The 17,613-nt window shown below is 42.3% G+C and overlaps 2 protein-coding genes across 2 annotated transcripts; both read right to left on the bottom strand.

Moving 5' to 3' along the window:
- Nucleotides 1-4,953: 4,953 nt before the first annotated feature.
- Nucleotides 4,954-8,423, bottom strand: LOC139154169 (olfactory receptor 11H6-like). Its single transcript, XM_070728601.1, has 2 exons — nt 7,478-8,423; nt 4,954-5,051 (listed from the first exon to the last, which is right to left on the bottom strand). Exons 1-2 carry the CDS (start codon nt 8,406-8,408, stop codon nt 4,954-4,956), a joined length of 1,029 nt encoding a protein of 342 aa, XP_070584702.1. The 5' UTR covers nt 8,409-8,423.
- A 5,399-nt stretch (nt 8,424-13,822) lies between these two features.
- Nucleotides 13,823-14,776, bottom strand: LOC139153325 (olfactory receptor 11H6-like). Its single transcript, XM_070727073.1, has one exon. The coding sequence runs from the start codon at nt 14,759-14,761 to the stop codon at nt 13,823-13,825; it is 939 nt and encodes a 312-aa protein (XP_070583174.1). The 5' UTR covers nt 14,762-14,776.
- Nucleotides 14,777-17,613: the final 2,837 nt, after the last annotated feature.

Genomic DNA, 17,613 nt, shown 5'->3' with positions numbered 1-17,613 from the left:
CCTGGGGCCCTTCTCGGAGCCGCCCTTCCCGAATCTTCGTGTGTCTCCCTTAGGTGTGGTCCCCAAAAAGGCGAGTGGTGAATTTAGGTTGATTCACCATTTGTCTTTTCCAAAAGGGGAGTCAGTGAATGATTTCATTCCTGACGAGTTGTGTTCAGTCCGGTATGCATCCTTTGATGCAGCCGTGACTATGGTTAGGAAGTGTGGGGTGGGAGCCCTTATGGGTAAATGCGACATTAAGTCGGCATTCCGGCTCCTCCCCATACACCCAGACGACTTTGAGCTGTTGGGCTTCCATTTCGAGGGGGGCTATTACGTGGACAGAGCTTTGCCCATGGGGTGCTCTGTCTCGTGCTCTCTTTTCGAGAGTTTTAGCACCTTCTTGGAGTGGGCGCTCAGGAGGCAAAGTGGCCTGGGTACGGTCGTTCACTACCTTGATGATTTCCTTTTGGCGGGGCCTGCGCATTCGGAGCAATGTTTTGCTTTGATGCGGGACTTCGAAGCCCTTTGTGCTCAATTAGGGGTGCCTTTAGCCTCTGAGAAGACCGAAGGCCCCGCCACCAGGATTACCTTTCTGGGTATTGAATTGGACTCAGAGGAGCAATCTTCCAGATTGCCCCTAGAGAAGTTGGTAAAGATTAAGCGGAAGCTTGATGAGGTCCTGGGCTGCCGGAAGGTGACCCTACGGCAGCTTCAGGAACTGGCAGGCATTCTTAATTTTGCCTGTCGGGTAGTTGTTCCTGGAAGGGCTTTTTCCAGGAGGTTGTATGATGCGATGAAGGGGCTCCGTTTGCCCCATCATCGTACCCGCCTTTGCGCTGGGGTCAGGGCTGACCTCGGCGTGTGGCGGGATTTTTTGGATAGATTTAACGGGTTGTCTTTCTGGAGGCACGAGCTTCTGTTGGAAGCTGAGTTGCAGCTCTGCTCTGACGCCGCGGGGACTTGTGGTTTCGGGGTAGTGTTAGGTGACCAGTGGTGCTGGTCGGCATGGCCTCCGGAATGGAGTGCCTCTTCGTTGGTTAAGGACCTTACGTTCCTGGAGCTCTTCCCCTTAATAGTGGCCTTAGAGCTTTGGGGGGAGCAGTTTAGGGACAAGACCGTGCACTTCTGGTGTGACAACCTAGCGGTTGTCCATGTGGTGAATGCCCTGTCCTCGAAGAGCGACAGGGTCATGCGGCTTGTCCGCCATTTTGTGCACAGGTCCTTGTCTCTAAACGCATTGTTTTTGGCTAAGCATGTCCCTGGGTTAGATAACGGGGTTGCTGATGCCTTGTCCCGTGGTCAGTTGTCCAGGTTTCGGACCCTGGCCCCGTGGGCCCGAGAATTGCCAGAAGCGTTCCCCAGCCACCTCTGGAGTCTGGGAGGGATCCAGAGTGGTGGAGAGTCGTGGCATCCCGGGCAATCCCCTTGTCTGTAACGCCCGGCACCCTTGGGGCATACCAGCGTGCGGGTAAGGAGTTTGGGGATTTCAGGCAGGGCAGGGGTTACCAGCTTAGCTGGCCCGTCCCTGTATAGCGCCTGGCCGGGTTCTGCGTCCAGCTTGGGCTGCGTGGCCTGTCAGTTAGGACGCTCCGGTCCTGGTTAGCCGGCCTCGCCTTTCTGTCCAAGGCGGGGGGTTTGCTGCTTGTTTCGGGTGACTTTGCATCCGGCAGGGCTGGAGGGCTGTATGGGGAGCGAGCGGGGGCCCCTGGTGACACTCGTCTGGCTCTGACGGTGGAGCAGCTGTCTTTAATCAACGTGGTTTTTGGCAGTCTGTGTTCCTCATTGTAAGAGGCCCGTCTTTTTGGGGCAGCGACTGGTGGCATGCTTGGGGCCCTTGGGGTCAGCGAGGCCTGGCCTCATCTCAGGCTGGCAATTCGCTCCGTGCCTTCCAGCACGCTGATCTGGCCGTTAGACAAGGGGGGGGTCCCTTGTGGTAAGGCGGTTTAAGCCAGATCAGCTACGCAGAGGGGTTACCATCTACCTTAGTGCGGCCGCCGACCAATTGGTGTACGGTGGCCGCCCTACAGCTTTGGTGTTTTCTGTGGGGATCAGGTCTGGGGTACCCGTCTAGGCATTGGGACGGTACCCCTTCTGACCCGTTTATACTTTTGTGCGTTAGTACCCAGGGCAATGGCCCAGGTGGGCACGGATCCCGCCGGTTATGGAACGCGTTCGTTCCGTATCGGCGCCGCCACTAGCACGGCACTTTCTGGTTTCCCGGCCCACTGGATTCGGGTGATCGGCCGCTGGCGGTCAGCGGCATATTTGGGTTATGTTAGGCCCGCTGAGGATCCTAGGCAGGGCTTAGGCTAGGTGACCTCTCTGCGTGTGTTTCCTCTTGCAGGTCCCCAGGCTGACGTGACACCGACGGCGCTGCTGTGTGGCCACAGCATGATTGCTGGGCCGGCCGCCTGGCGGCCAGGAGCGCTGTCGGGACCCAGCCGTCCCTGGGGCGGTGGGTCAGGGTTGCCTGGATGGGCCGGAGAGGTATGCGGTGGGAGGGTCTCCTACCAGGTGTGGCTGGGCGGTCAGCTTTTGGTGGCTGCGCCCGGCAATATGGGGGGCGGCTCCTGGAGTCGCGCCCAAAGGGGTCTGGGTGGGCAGCGTCCTGTGGCCGCACCCAGGTGGCTGGTATTGCACTTAGGGGGCAATGACCCGTGCATACTGGGAGGCCTGGCGCTGCTCATCCAGGCACGCGAAGACCTGCGAAGGCTTCGTGAGGTCTGGCCCACCACGCAAGTGGTGTGGTCAGAAATATTACCTAGGCTTGTGTGGAGGGATGCCTCTTCCCTTAGGGCCATTCACCGGGCTAGGCGACGGGTGAATAGGGCTATGGGTAAAACAGTTAGAGAGTTGGGTGGAGTAGTAATACCTCATCCCCTTATATCAATAGACCAGCCATGGCTCTACCGTGATGGTGGCGTTCACCTGTCTGACCAGGGGAACGCCATCTTCTTACAGGACCTGCAGCGGTCTCTGCGTGAGCTGGCGCAGCTAGAGGGGGGAGTCAGGGGGCCAAGATAGAGATCTGACCCCCGCTCCTGTGGCAGGTTAGGGGCGGAAAATTGGGTGGTTTAGCAACCGCGCGTTCTCCCTTGGGCATCTTTGGGGATGATTGACAGGTTCTCCGCAAGCTCATGGAGGGAGTTTCTGCCTGAGCAGCTGGGGGGAACCTGTCTTTGGGTCCTACACCTTTAATTCCCCGATTCGGGTTAGCCGGTGGGACCCCCCTCATGCACAGCATGGCAGAAAAGGTCACAGGTGACGGCCTGGCCCTCACCTGGACCTTGCATCGAGATACGCCCATGAGTTGCCCAGGAATGTTTGCTGGCATACGTCATTTCCGCCCCGGAAGTATTTGTTTGACCCTGCAGGTCCAGTTCCGGGTCATAGTTGTTTATGCTAATTTATGCAATAATATTTGAATAAATTATGCAAATTTATGTTAATAAAATGACCCAATTTTAAATCCAGCTCTGGTGTCCGTGTCGTTACTCCGTCTCTCCAGCAAGGGCAGCGCCGGACTTACCCGGCAGGCAGGCTTTGCTGGAGGGACCGGGAGACACGGTCCCTCATGGCGGCCGCCATTTTGGATCCCGGGCGAAGTCTCGCGATGCGAGACTTCGCTCGGGAGAGGAGGGCCTGATTGGCTAAGGCCCTGATTGGTCCGGGCGGGGCCTGCTTGCCCTATATAAGGGCGAGCAGGCCCGAGGCTCTTCCTTTTCGCCCGGACCGATCTACCGAGCAGACACCCGCCCGCCCTCCACTATTTTGCAGTGTGCTTCGGGGTCGCCCTTAGGGGGCCGAATGGGAATTTTTTGCAGTTCTGCCTCTTAGCTGGGCTGTTTTTTCGCCCATTCCACACTGGGGTGATGGCTGTGCGGTTAGGGGGTGCTTGCATTAATTAGGTTAATTGGCTTACCTTTGGTCATTTGGGTAGGCAGGTTAGGGGCGGAAAATTGGGTGGTTTAGCAACCGCGCGTTCTCCCTTGGGCATCTTTGGGGATGATTGACAGGTTCTCCGCAAGCTCATGGAGGGAGTTTCTGCCTGAGCAGCTGGGGGGAACCTGTCTTTGGGTCCTACACCTTTAATTCCCCGATTCGGGTTAGCCGGTGGGACCCCCCTCATGCACAGCATGGCAGAAAAGGTCACAGGTGACGGCCTGGCCCTCACCTGGACCTTGCATCGAGATACGCCCATGAGTTGCCCAGGAATGTTTGCTGGCATACGTCATTTCCGCCCCGGAAGTATTTGTTTGACCCTGCAGGTCCAGTTCCGGGTCATAGTTGTTTATGCTAATTTATGCAATAATATTTGAATAAATTATGCAAATTTATGTTAATAAAATGACCCAATTTTAAATCCAGCTCTGGTGTCCGTGTCGTTACTCCGTCTCTCCAGCAAATGTATTATTATGTTCATTTAGCAATCAGTTGCCATTTTTCTACAAATCACCAGAAATAAAGTTTGATCCGTATCTTTCCTAATGACTTTCAAAGGAGATGGATTGTTCCAATATTTATCTACATCATATGGAAAAAAAAGGTTCCTCTCAAGTGTAATTATAATATTTGAAAGCACTGGATTTTTTAATAAGCTACAAAGGTGTGCTGTAATGTTCACCAAAAATATGAAACAATAACCGAGCAAACATTAGTATTCAAGAATCAAGATCAGCTGATATATCAAATAACTCACAAACCTGTTTTGTCCTGTAACCAAAAAAATACAATATGATTACAGAGTATATTTAGGTCTAAAAAAAGATAATTATTAAAAAATATTTATCTGTTTGTCACATGACCTCTGCATGTAATGTTAGAAATAATATACTAAATCCTCCATCCTTTTCAGTCCTTCCACAATATCCATGATCAGAGATTTTGCACTCCAAGACAAAGGAACGGAGAGTGAATGCATAGAAAGTCCTTCCTCTCCAAAAACATTCCCTTCTCATACCTCAGTAGGATTTAAGTCATGTTTTCCCCTTGAGAAGCTTCTGCCCAAGGACTTGATTGTGATTCAGGAGGGATAGCTTCCTTCTGAGTGCCTGAAATAGTCCCTTTCCCTGCAGGACCAATCAGGCAAAAGGGTGTCTATGAAAATTCTCAATTATTTATTTTTATTTTTTATTTTATTTCATCAAGCATGCATTAAATAACATATAACTTTCATGTATTCATACATGAAATACATGTATGTATTCATAACATATTATGAATACATGAAATGGACATGAATAAAATATGTTTTAAAGTATCCTGAAACAAAGTTTTACATAATTTAATGCTTGTTAGGTATCTAAATCTTTAGGAAAAAGCTTCTGGGAACTAAAGACTTACACAATCTCAATCTTTATCAGTGAACCTATAACTTTTTCATACACTTCGGAAAACAAAGACGATATACTCTGAAATATTCTCCAGTGTAATGCAGGAGGTTGTATTTTGAAACATAATAGCATTGAGTAATAAGGTCTAAAAGCAAACACAACAATAGCATTAAAATGTTGAAGGATTCTGTCTGAATATATTGGAATTGTGGACAAAATAAAGGTTTTGGTAATGTCTTCTCTTGTCGTGTATTTGATGAAAAAATAATGATTTGAATTTGGGATTTATAACCTTTCTATTTGGGATATGAGAATTCTGAATAAAAATGAATAAATGAATATAAAATATTTCTTGATTTTTCACGTGTGTGTGTGTGTGTGTGTGTGTAGGGTATATGAAAGCTCTTCTCAAATGAATTAGTGGTGGCAGGGAAAGAATCTAATTGCACAAAATATAGTGGCTAATGTATGCTGAAAATAGTAGGAGATGCTTAGAAAAAAATTATTTTGTTTGTTTGTTTGTTTAGTCAAGCATGCATTAGATAACAGATATAGGTATAAATGTGGTTATTGATACATGAAATTGATATGAAAGAGGACATTAAGACAAGGACAGTAGGCACCTTTGTGTGCTTATGCACACCCTTACTGATCTCACAGGAGTGGGGGGAGATCCATAGTGGACGGTGCAAGGTTAAAATTTTGGAGGTTTGGGGAAGAAAGCACAGCGTTGGGTAGTTCGGGCACTGACCACTGTGTTGCCGAAGTTGCATTTTCTGCAATTAAGTTTGGAACTGTTGACCTTATGTTTGTATCTGTTGTGTGCTCATGTATAGTTGTGATTGAAGCTGATCCATTGCATAGATCCTGCTTTCTTCTGATTCTGTGTTAGCTGCATTAATCTGACTCTTCACACTGCATGAATCTGAGCCTGTCTCGCTCCAGTGTCTTGCACTGTCTCCCTAAACTTAATCATTTGATTACATCTCAGCATCATGATTTAGTTCAGTCATTAGATGATACTAGATATAATTATTATTTTTTCCTTTTGAAGTTTTGTTCTTGCTTAGTAGCAATTCATCATATATAATCTAGTACAATGGTGGTGGGGGGAAATCATGGTTATAGAATGTTGTACATTTAGAATGAAAGAATTTTGAAGTCAGAGTTCATATTGAACCAATTATTAATCCAAACTGCCCTCAATCCTTCCATGAAATTCATTGCAATGGAAGATATTTATTCTGCTTATTCTGCTGCTGTTTTGATAAATATGGAAGTCTTAATTTATTTTGAACGTGCTTACACCAGCCTTACTTTGATATCTGCCAAGACAACAAGGTCTCCCCAATCCTGCTCAACCCTAGCCTTGTCAGTTGTATCCTTATCTAAGTTTTCTATGCCAATCACATACTTCATATGGAAAAAATATCAGAAGTCTAGAAACATCTTTTCCAAATAACAGTATTTATTAAAAGACATATATTTTCATGAGCTGCAATGACAGAAATAGGATTTAAATTAGGAAGAGGTAAAGGAGGGGGGGGGGACAAGGTTACTTATGTTGATACAGGTTAAATGCAAAATAGATTCCAAGTATTTCATCAAATGTAATGCATTAAAACCCCTTGGATTTCTCAAGATCTGACACTGGCTGAACTCTTTTAGTGTATGTGGTTTCAATAATTTCTTACTCAACGGGAAAGTCCTACTTTTCCAGAAGATCACTTATCTTCTAGAGATCTGATGTGAGGGAGAAATGGTATTTTGTACTTGGAATCTGTTTGTTTGTTTGTTGTCAAACAATTATGAATACAGGAAATTGATATGAATAAAAGGAACGTTAGGACAGGTAAGCACAATGGTGTGCTTATGCATGCCCCTTAATGTGCTGATATTATATACTAGTTGAACTATTACAATTTGAAATTAAACTACAAGAATAAGCATTATTAATATCCATATCACAGTTATTATTAAAACTGCAAAAATGTGCCCAATTAAGGAGAATATTATTATTAAAGTTTAACAATTCCCTCCTATTAATTTGTATAACATTTTCTTACTCCTCATTACCCACAGTTGAACTTGGCCTCCAAGAAATATGTCTAATATTTGATCCTGATAGAATCCAATAGAATTGCTCTGATTTCAGTATATACCTCTCTTCTTTCTCAACAACCTAAGCAATGCATCCTTCACCTGATTATTCCTGAGGCAATATATAAAGGGGTTAAGCAAAGGTGCAACAGCAGAATAGAATAGTGTAATCACTTTCATATTCTCAGTACGGTTTTTCTCTGTGTGCCCAATGTACATAGTGGCCACAGATCCATAAAAAAGTGTCACCACTGCTAGATGAGAAGATACAGTTTGGAAGCCCTTGTTTCCAGCATTTTCACTGGACTTTTTTGCCAGTGTGAAAATAATCCCTACATAGGAGACCACAATAAAGAAGAAAGTGCCGAGAATTATGGCAGAAGAGGTAATATAGCAGAAAAGAGAGAGAGATTCTGGAGGATGGCAGGCTAAGGCTAGAAGTCCTCCAGAGTCACAAATATAGTGATCAATAGAGTTGGGACCACAAAAAGACAATCTGGATATCAAGGATGCTGGAGCAATGTAGCACAGAAAGCCAATAACCCAACAAAGAGTCACCAGGAGGAAACAGAACTCTTTAGACATAATTTGTGTGTACTGTAGTGGGCAGCAGATGGCCAAATATCGATCCAAGGCCATGGTTGAGAGGAAGAGACATTCAGTGGTGCCAAGAGAGAAGAAGACATAAAATTGGATGAAACAGGCATGGAAAGAGATGGCCCCACCTGGGAAAGACAAATCAAAGAGCATCCTTGGCACTGTAGCACTTACATAACAGACCTCCAGCCAAGAAAAGTTGCTCAGCAAAATGTACATAGGAAGGGAAGACAAATGAACATCTTGAGATACTACCAGGACGATGATCATGTTTTCAACCAAAGTGAGGACATAGACCAGTGTGAATGAGATGAGGAGAAGCAGTCGTCCTTGTTGTCCAACTCTGAATCCAAGCAGAATGAATTCCTGCAATGTTGTTGCATTAAACTGTTCCATCTTGAGCACAGTTCCCAGAGAAATGGTTGGTCCAAAGTTTCCTATCTGAACCTCAATTATTTTTTAGAAATGGTATGAATTGGCAAGAGTAGGCAATGGAAGTTTAGGGAAAAGCAGCAAAAAGAAATCTGCCCCACTGTAGAATTTCTGGATCATGATACAATACATATCTCTATTAGTAATTTGGATTGTAATAAATCAGCAACCTATTAAAAGAGAAGTTGATTAGAATCTTATCTCTGTGTTTCTTATTGACAGCTATCTGCCACCCATTTCACATCCCCCTAGCATAACACTGAGGTTTTAAAAATGTTTTATATTCTGTTATTTTTATATATTTATATTTATATTCTGTGATTTTTGTATGTACAGAAAGTATATTTCAGAATCATTTATTTTTTGCAAAACTCTTTTAAAATCATACAGGTTTTGCAATCAGCTGCCATAGTCCATAGCCCATAGTCCATCAGAAACTGATGTATTCTCCTTTCTTCTCCCACCCGCCTACTACTTTTAACAATTTAATCAATGACTCATTCCTTTTCTAAGGAACGAGTCATTTCCATTTTCTAAGGGGTCATCTTCAACAGTCCCAATCATTTTCCAGATCTTAGTAAATCTTAGTAAATCTACCTTCTAAAATTATATTATCTATTTTGATTTGTTTAATAATAATAATAATAATAATAATAATAATAATAATAATAATAATAATTTATTAGATTTGTATGCTGCCCCTCTCCGAAGAGGAAGTTAAGAATTCTTTCTATACCATAGCTGTGCAGGATGAGCGGTTGCAGCTACACAGGGACATATCAGTATGTCTGGTGCTCAAAGTTTCACTTGCTGCTGAAGGAACAAAATGTTTAAGTTTGATATAAAGTATTCCTTATACTGAATTTAAATCTTTTTTTTCTCAAAATGGTCACTACAGATTTCCTCCAACAAAGAAAAGCTTCTTGGGAACTGTTCTATTGAGAATAGATTAAATGCCATGAAAACAAAATTACCTGAGGGAGTTAATAAGTCATTGGAGGACAGGTTTTTCAAGAGTATGCAACTTCAAGATTCAATGTGATTGAAGCTGGTAAGGTAAATACATGAGCAAACAATAGATACAAACTCAACATAAACCACTCCAAACTCAAATGCAGAAAATATGACTTCACAAATAAAGTGGACATGCCTGGAATGTTCTACCAGACCCCGTTGTTACATCCTCAAACCCCCGTAGATTCAACCTTAAACTGTCTATCATGGACCTCACCCTATTCCTTAGAGGTCTGTAAGGAAGAGTGCATAAGCGCACCAACATGCCTATTGTCCCTGTCCTACTGTCCCCATTTTTTTCAATTGCACTTTCCATTTTCAATTGCACTCTCAGTTCACAGAGGCCAGGGAAAATGCTCCTGGCTGGGACCTGAGACCTAGTAAGAGAAGGAGGAAAGAAAGGTAGTGATTTTTAACCATTTTCAATTTCTTGAATTCAAAGAGGTTGAGGAGATACTACTGGCTGGGAAGGAGGAGAAAGAATCATATAACTACGAACCAAATGTATACCCTGATCAAAAAAGGGGGAGGGGACACTTAAACAACAGAATATAACTCCAAGTAAATCAAACTTCTGTGAAATCAAACTGTCCACTTAGGAAGCAATACTGATTGACAATCAATTTCACATGCTGTTGTGCAAATGAAATATTCAATGAGAATATTTCATTCATTCAGATCTAGGATGTATTATTTGTGTGTTCCCTTTATTTTTTTGAGCAGTATATTAATAATACATTGAGGGGTCGTGCGCTCGAGACTGTGATTCTATTTTATTTCAAAATGATTGATTTAGTTCAGTGTAATACTTGTTTTACAGCTATATTTTGAAGTACTCTTTTCAAATTTGGATTCTGTCCTCTTTGTAAACAAATTACTAGTGTACGTGGACATATTACCTATCTAGAATCTCTAATCTGGGCACTGCAAGCAGAAATCAACTGACAGGTGGGATCTCAGAACTACTGAACTATATCTTTCAAAGATCCTGGAGCACCGGGGAATTGCCAGAGGACTGGAAAAAAGCTGATGTAGTTCCCATCTTTAAGAAAGGAGGAAAAAACAGATCCAGAAAACTACAGACCTTTTAGCCTGACTTCAATACCAGGGAGGATTTTGGAAAAGATAATCAAGCAATGAGTCAACACCTAGAAGCAAACAAAGTAATAACCAAAAGCCAACATGGGTTTGTGAAAAACAGATCATGCCAGATTCATCTTATAGCATTCTTTGACAAAGTGACAAAACTAGTGGACCAGGGGAATGCTGTCAATGTGGTTTACTTGGACTTCAGTATGGCCTATGACAAAGTATATCATACTTTGTACAAAGTACATACCTACTACTAAATAAACTAGAAAAATGTGGGATGGACAGCAACACCTCCAGATGAATTCAAAATTGGCTAACTAACCGCACTCAATGTGTAGTGCTCAATGGAACTACATCTGCAGTGGAGTACCGCAAAGGCTCCTTTATATGGCCCAGTACTCTTCAACATCTTCATCAATGACTTGGACAAGGGGATAGAATGGGAACTTATCAAATTTGCAGATGACGCCCAACTGGCAGGAATAGCCAACACCCCAGAAGATAGGTGCAAAATACAGAAGGATCTTGACAAACTTTAAAAATGGGCGCTATCTAAAAAAATGAAATTCAATGGTGAAAAACAAATTGCACAGGTACAGTATATGTGATACATTTCTCAACAGAAGTAACTGTGAGAGGGATCTTGGAGTCCTATTGGACAACCATTTAAATATGAGCCAGCAGTGTGCAGCAGCTGCCAAAAAAGCCAACACAGTTCTAGGCTGCATTAACAGAGGGATAGAATCAAGATCACATGAAGTGTTCATACCACTTTATAAAGCCTTGGTAAGGTCACACTTGGAATACTGCATTCAGTTTTGGTCACCACAATGCAAAAAGGATATTGAGACTCTAGAACAGTGATGGCGAACCTTTTTTGAGACCGAGTGCCCAAACTGCAACCCAGCACCTACATATTTATCTCCGAGTGCCAATAGGGCAAATTATCATAGTTTTCAGACTATAAGACACACCAAGTTTGCGAAGAGGTACGGTAAGTAAGAAAAAAACTTTTGTCCCCCCCTGCTCCCCCAAGGAATACTTTGTAGGCCTTTCAAACCTTCTGTTCGCCTCGCTTTTTGCAAAAATGGGTGTAAAAAATGGGGCACACAGAGGGTTTGGGAGATTTCAGAGTGTTCCTGAGGGCTCGGGTAAGGCAAAAAATACCCCAGTTTTGGTGAAAACTGGGTGCCATAGGTCCATCACCACAAGGCTAGAGAATGAGCTTAACACCTTCATTATCCATGTGGCTTAAAGGTAGCTTTGGGTTCTGGTTAGGAAACTCACAACTAGCGGGGTAAGAATTTCTGTGCCCCATGTCCTGTCAATCCCAAGGGAATCAGATGTGGCACCAAGCAAGCTGCCGCCTGCCCGGTTTCTGCCCCCCTGGCCACCATTTCAGCCACCATTTCTGACCTGGCTCTCTGTGCTCAAGATAGCCACTGCTGCAGCTTCAGCCCCTGTACCCTTTCTGCCCGACTGCCACTCTATAGCTGTGCGATGGCTGAAGCTGGCCCTCTTTCCCATGCCATCTTCCCATATCACACAGACCTATAGTAGAGTATAAATATGAAAACATATGGAAAAATAATATTCTTTTCCTAGAAAGTATTCTTTGATCTACCCTAGAAATATCTCAAATAAAGAATCAAAATTCCCACAATATAGTGACAATTGATTTCTAATCTTAAGCACTTGGTTGCAGTTTCAGTGTTGTGATCTAGTTCAGTCAGTAGGTGGCATTAAAGTTACTTATATGTCCTCTTTTTTTTGCAATTTAGTTTTTGCTTCAAAATATAACAATATTCAATATTTAGACTAATTGAATGATAAGAAATATCATGCTAGTAGAATGTGATACATTTAGATTGATATGATCTTTAACTCATATCGTGAATTTCCTTCATTTCCTTCATAAAATTTGTAGCAATGATACAGTTGTTGTGGTGGTGGTGGTTGTTGATAAATGTGCGGGTCACAAGCCCCTCCGATCATGCTCCCAGCAGCCTCTCCTTGAGATCTACCAAATGTTACCCAATGATAGCCTTGTTGGTTGGGGCCTGACCTAAACTTTTTATGACAATCACATCCTTGTTACAGCAAAAAATAAAATAACATTCAGGAGTCTGGAAGCATCTTTTTCAATTTTTTTAATAAACAAAATTTATTAAAAGACATGCATTTACAAGAACTGCAGTGAATTTTATTAAATGCATAGATTAAATGCAGAGAGAAGTAGGATTTAACTTGGGGAATGTAGAAGAGAAGATTGGGGGGAGGGAGAGAAGACAGATTATGCAGATATAGGTTACATGCAAAATAAATTTGTACTGTGGTACCTCTACTTAAAAACTTAATTTATTCCGTGATCAGGTTCTTAAGTAGAAAGGTTTGTAAGTATGAATCAATGTAAAAGCAAATAATGTGTTCAAACCCATTAGGAAAGAAATAAAAGCTCGGAATTTGGGTGGGAGGAGGAGGAAGAAGAGGAGGAGGACAGTCGCTGCCCAGAGCGAAGGGAGTGTTTCTTTTCTCTGGTCACTGGTAGAGGTTTATTCCCTCTCCAAATGTCCAGAGAAAGAAAAATGCTTCATTCACTCAGGACTGCCATTAAGTGCCACTGAAAGGCTCCTCTGGCAGCCAAGAAAAGCCCGAAATGGCCGGGTTTAAAGGGGAAATGGCAGGAAACTGGCTGGGCCTTCATGCCGCTTTCAAATTTCCTGGGAAATTTTTCTGAGCTCGGGTTCTTAAGTAGAAAATAGTTCTTAAAAAGAGGCAAAAAAATCTTGAACACCCGGTTCTTATCTAGAAAAGTTCTTAAGTAGAGGTACCACTGTACCTTATAAAATTAACAAGTGTAATGTATTAAGAACCAGAAGTGTTTCTTGACATCTTATGATATTAACTATACCCTTTTGAAGTATCTTAATTCAACAATTTCTTAATCTTAAGATACTGTTCAACATTTCCAGAATAGTCAGTTTGAAAAACTGTACAAATGAACTGCTTATAGTTTGAAATAACAATTGCAAAAATAAGTATTATTGCTGTTAATATTTCTACTACTGTTGAAATTGCAAGAATTAAAATTATTGGAATTAAGAACAATATTATTATTAATGTTTAATGGTTCCATACTACTAAGTTGCATAATATTATCTTATTCTTTATTGCTGAAGTTGGCCTCCCCATTTTCACAGGTACTTATCTATATTAACAAGTATGACTAATATTTGATCCTGATGTAATTAGTTATAATTGCTTTTATTTCGCTATAAAATTCCCTTCTTTCCTAAGACCCTAAGTAATGCTTGTTTTACCTGATTATTCCGGAGGCAGTAGATCAATGGATTGAGCAAAGGTGCAACAGCAGTATAGAATAGTGTAAGCACTTTCATATTCTCAGTACGATTTTTTTCACTGTAGCCGACATACATAGTGGACAGAGAGCCATAAAAAAGTGTCACCACTGCTAGGTGAGAAGATACAGTTTGGAAGCCCTTGATTCCAGAGTTTTCACTGGACTTTTTCGCCAGTGCAACAATAATCCCCACATAGGAGACTGCAATAAAAAGGAAAGTGCCCAGAAGTATGATAGAAGTGAGGATATAGCAGGAAAGAGAGAGAGATTCCGGAGGATGGCAGGCGAGGGCTAGAAGTTCTCCAGATTCACACATGAAATGATCAATAGAGTTGGGACCACAAAAAGACAATCTGGAGATCAAGGATGCTGGAGCAATGTAGCAGAGAAAGCCAATAATCCAACAAAAAGTCACCAGAAGGAAACAGAACTCTTTAGACATAATTTGTGTGTACTGTAGTGGGCAGCAGATGGCCAAATATCGATCCAAGGCCATGGCCGAGAGGAAGAGGCATTCAGTGGTGCCAAGAGAAAATAGGACATAAAATTGGATGAAACAGGCATGGAAAGAAATGATCCCACCTGGGAAGGACAAATCAAAGAGCATCCTTGGCACTGAAGCACTTATATAACAGACCTCCAACCAAGAAAAGTTGCTCAGCAAAATGTACATAGGAAGGGAAGACAAATGAATATCTTGAAATACTAACAGGATGATGACCATATTTTCAACCAAAGTGAGGATGTAGATCAGTGTGAATGAAATGAGAAGAAGCAATCGTCCTTGTTGTCCAATTTTGAAACCAAGCAAAATGAATTCCTGCACTGTTGTTGCATTAAACTGTTCCATCTTGAGCACAGTTCTCAGAGAAATAGTTGGTCCACAGTTTTCTATTTGAGCCTCAACCTTTTATTTTAGAAATGGTATGAATTGGAGAAAGTAGGCAACAGAGGTTTTTGAAATAGTGGTCAGTAGAACTCCGTCCCACTGTAGAATTGCTCTGTCATCATACAATACATTTCTCTATTAGTAATTTACACTGTAATAGGTCACCTACCTTTTAAAAGAGAAGATTAAAATCTTATCTGCTGTGTTTCTTATTGTAAAATAGCTGTCACCCATTCACATCCCTCCAGCATCACACTGATGTTATTTAAAAAGTTTATATTCTATATTGTATGTGCATACTTCTTTGAGAAAGTATATTTCAGAATCATTTCTTTTTGCAAAACTCTTTAGAAATTCTACATACTCCCAACGAATTCTAGCAGTCAACTGCCACACTCTATCTGAAATTGATCCAGAGTTATTCTCCTTTCTTCTTCCCACATGCCCACTACTTTTACAATTTAATCAACAAGACTCATTCCTTCAATATAGTCTGCATTTTCCGAGAGACCATCCTCAATAGTCCAAATCATTTTTCAGATCTTAGTAAATCTATTTGCTAAAATTATATTATCTATTTTGTTTTGTTGAGAATTCTTCCTGTGCAGGATAACCAGTTCCAATCAGGCACGGACATAGCAGTATGCCCATGGTTTAGAGTTTGACTCGCTGACAAAGGGACAAAATGTTTAAGTTTGGTATACAGTATGCCTCATACTGAATTTAAATCTTTTTTCCCCCCTGCAGATTTCATCCAACAAATAAAAGCTTCTTGGGAACTGCTCCATTGAGAATAGATTTAATGGTATGAAAACAACACTTCATGTGGGAGTTAATCAGTGGAGGATAGGTTTTTCAAGGATATTCAACTTGAAGATTCAATGTGTGAATATTGAAGCTGGTTAGGTAAATACATGGGCAAAAAATTAGATACAAACTCAATGTAAACTGTTCCTAACGCAATTGTAGAAAATACGACATCAGCAATATGGCGGTCAATATCTGGAATGCTCTACTTGACTCTGTTGTTACTTCCTTAAGCTTTAACTATCAACTGTCTACCATGGACCACCATTTTTACACCAGGTCTGTAAGGTGGAGTGCATAAGTGCACCAGCATGTCTACCATACCTGTTTTATTGTCCCTATTAATTTGTTCTCATTTATTTATTCGACTTCTATGCCGCCCAATCTCGAAGGACTCGGGGCGGCTTACAACAGTAATAAAAATACAATAAAATAGATACAAAAAGATAAAGAAGTCGAACATTTCTAAACACAAACGTTATAAATATAAGGCATATAAAATCTTCAGAGTGGGGCAGCATACAAATCTAATAAGTTATTATAATTATAATTATTATAAAAATAAAAACCCCATAAACATAAAAACAGTCACCGTCATTCCCATGCACACCATTCATAAAATTGGCCATCTAGAATGTAAAATTTATGGCCCCCAGGCCTGCCGGCACAGCCAGGTCTTTGTAGCCTTATGAAAGGACAGCAGGGTGGGGGCAGTGCGGACATCAGGTGGAAGCTGGTTCCAAAGCACCGGGGCAGCCACAGAGAAGCCCCCCCCCATGGACCCGCCAACCTGCATTGTAAGCCGCCCCGAGTCTTTGGAGAGAGGTGGCATACAAATCTAATAAATTATTATTATTATTATTATTATTATTATTATTATTATTGTTGTTGTTGTTGTTGTTGTTGTTGTTGTTGTTATTATTATTGCTTAGTCGACAGGAGTCGGAGGAGGCCAACTCTGTGAGCTCTTATTGGTCTCAGGGAGGTATGTGCTCGCATCCATGTTTATACTTTTACCTGTTATCTTGTACATGTTGGAAAAACTTATATAAATACATACATACATACAAACATACAAACATACACACATACATACATACATACATACATACATACATACATACATACATATATACATACTGTTGTGGTTCAGCCTGAGGCTGCTCAGGGACTGGCTTTGTCTCTGCTGGCTCCATGCCCGGAGGAGGATGACAGCGAAGAGGAGGGGGCTGAACAGTCGGACGGGGGAGAGGAAAATCAGGAATGGGATGAAGGAGAACAGCATGAGAGGGGGGGCTCTCCCCAGCCAGTAGCTTAGAGTCATTAAATGATGAAGCACAAGCCATCATTGACATGCACAGGAGACAAATCAGATCAAAGAAAGGAGCAATTAAAGAGATTATCAACACTGAATCAGGAACAGCTAGGCTTGGGTGTGGTCCTCCTTAGCAGGGGTTAAAAGGCAGGCAAGCCCTTGAAGCCATGTGGAGTGTTATCAGTGTGGAGTTGCGTTATCCTGTCTTGTTTATCGGCGTCTCTGTTCCTGGCTTGTGACCCAGCAGCTTTGGAAGACCCATGGGAGGCGTAGGTCTGCTATCTACTGCCTCGGCTTGGCAGCAAGAATTCTGTATTGCTGCATGGACTTTTGCCTTCGTGGATATATCTGAAGATACAGCATTTTCCTGTTTATAAGGACATTTTCTGTTACCTGTGTTTTTCTTGACTTTTATAAAACTGCCTTTGCCTTTTACCAGTGTGTCTGGATTCTCTTTTTGGGTTGGTATTGGCTTCTGGAGTGACCCAGACAAAACCACATACATACATACACCAGTGATTCTCTGGGACCTATCACCACAACCCAAGACATAGAGTTATTATCTGACTTCTTCTGGCTTCCTCTGCATTCTTGGGATTATTTTTTTAACACATTATCTGAAACAAAATTTTCCCAATCATGTTTGACAGAGGCCCACAGTTCCTAGTGCTTTGTTGGGAAGGTGTGTTTT

The sequence above is a fragment of the Erythrolamprus reginae genome, chromosome Z (assembly GCF_031021105.1).
Source record: "Erythrolamprus reginae isolate rEryReg1 chromosome Z, rEryReg1.hap1, whole genome shotgun sequence".
NCBI classification, from domain to species: Eukaryota; Metazoa; Chordata; class Lepidosauria; order Squamata; family Dipsadidae; genus Erythrolamprus; species Erythrolamprus reginae.
The sequence above is the reverse complement of the archived record's forward strand: the minus strand, read 5'-3'. Positions and strand labels throughout refer to the sequence as shown.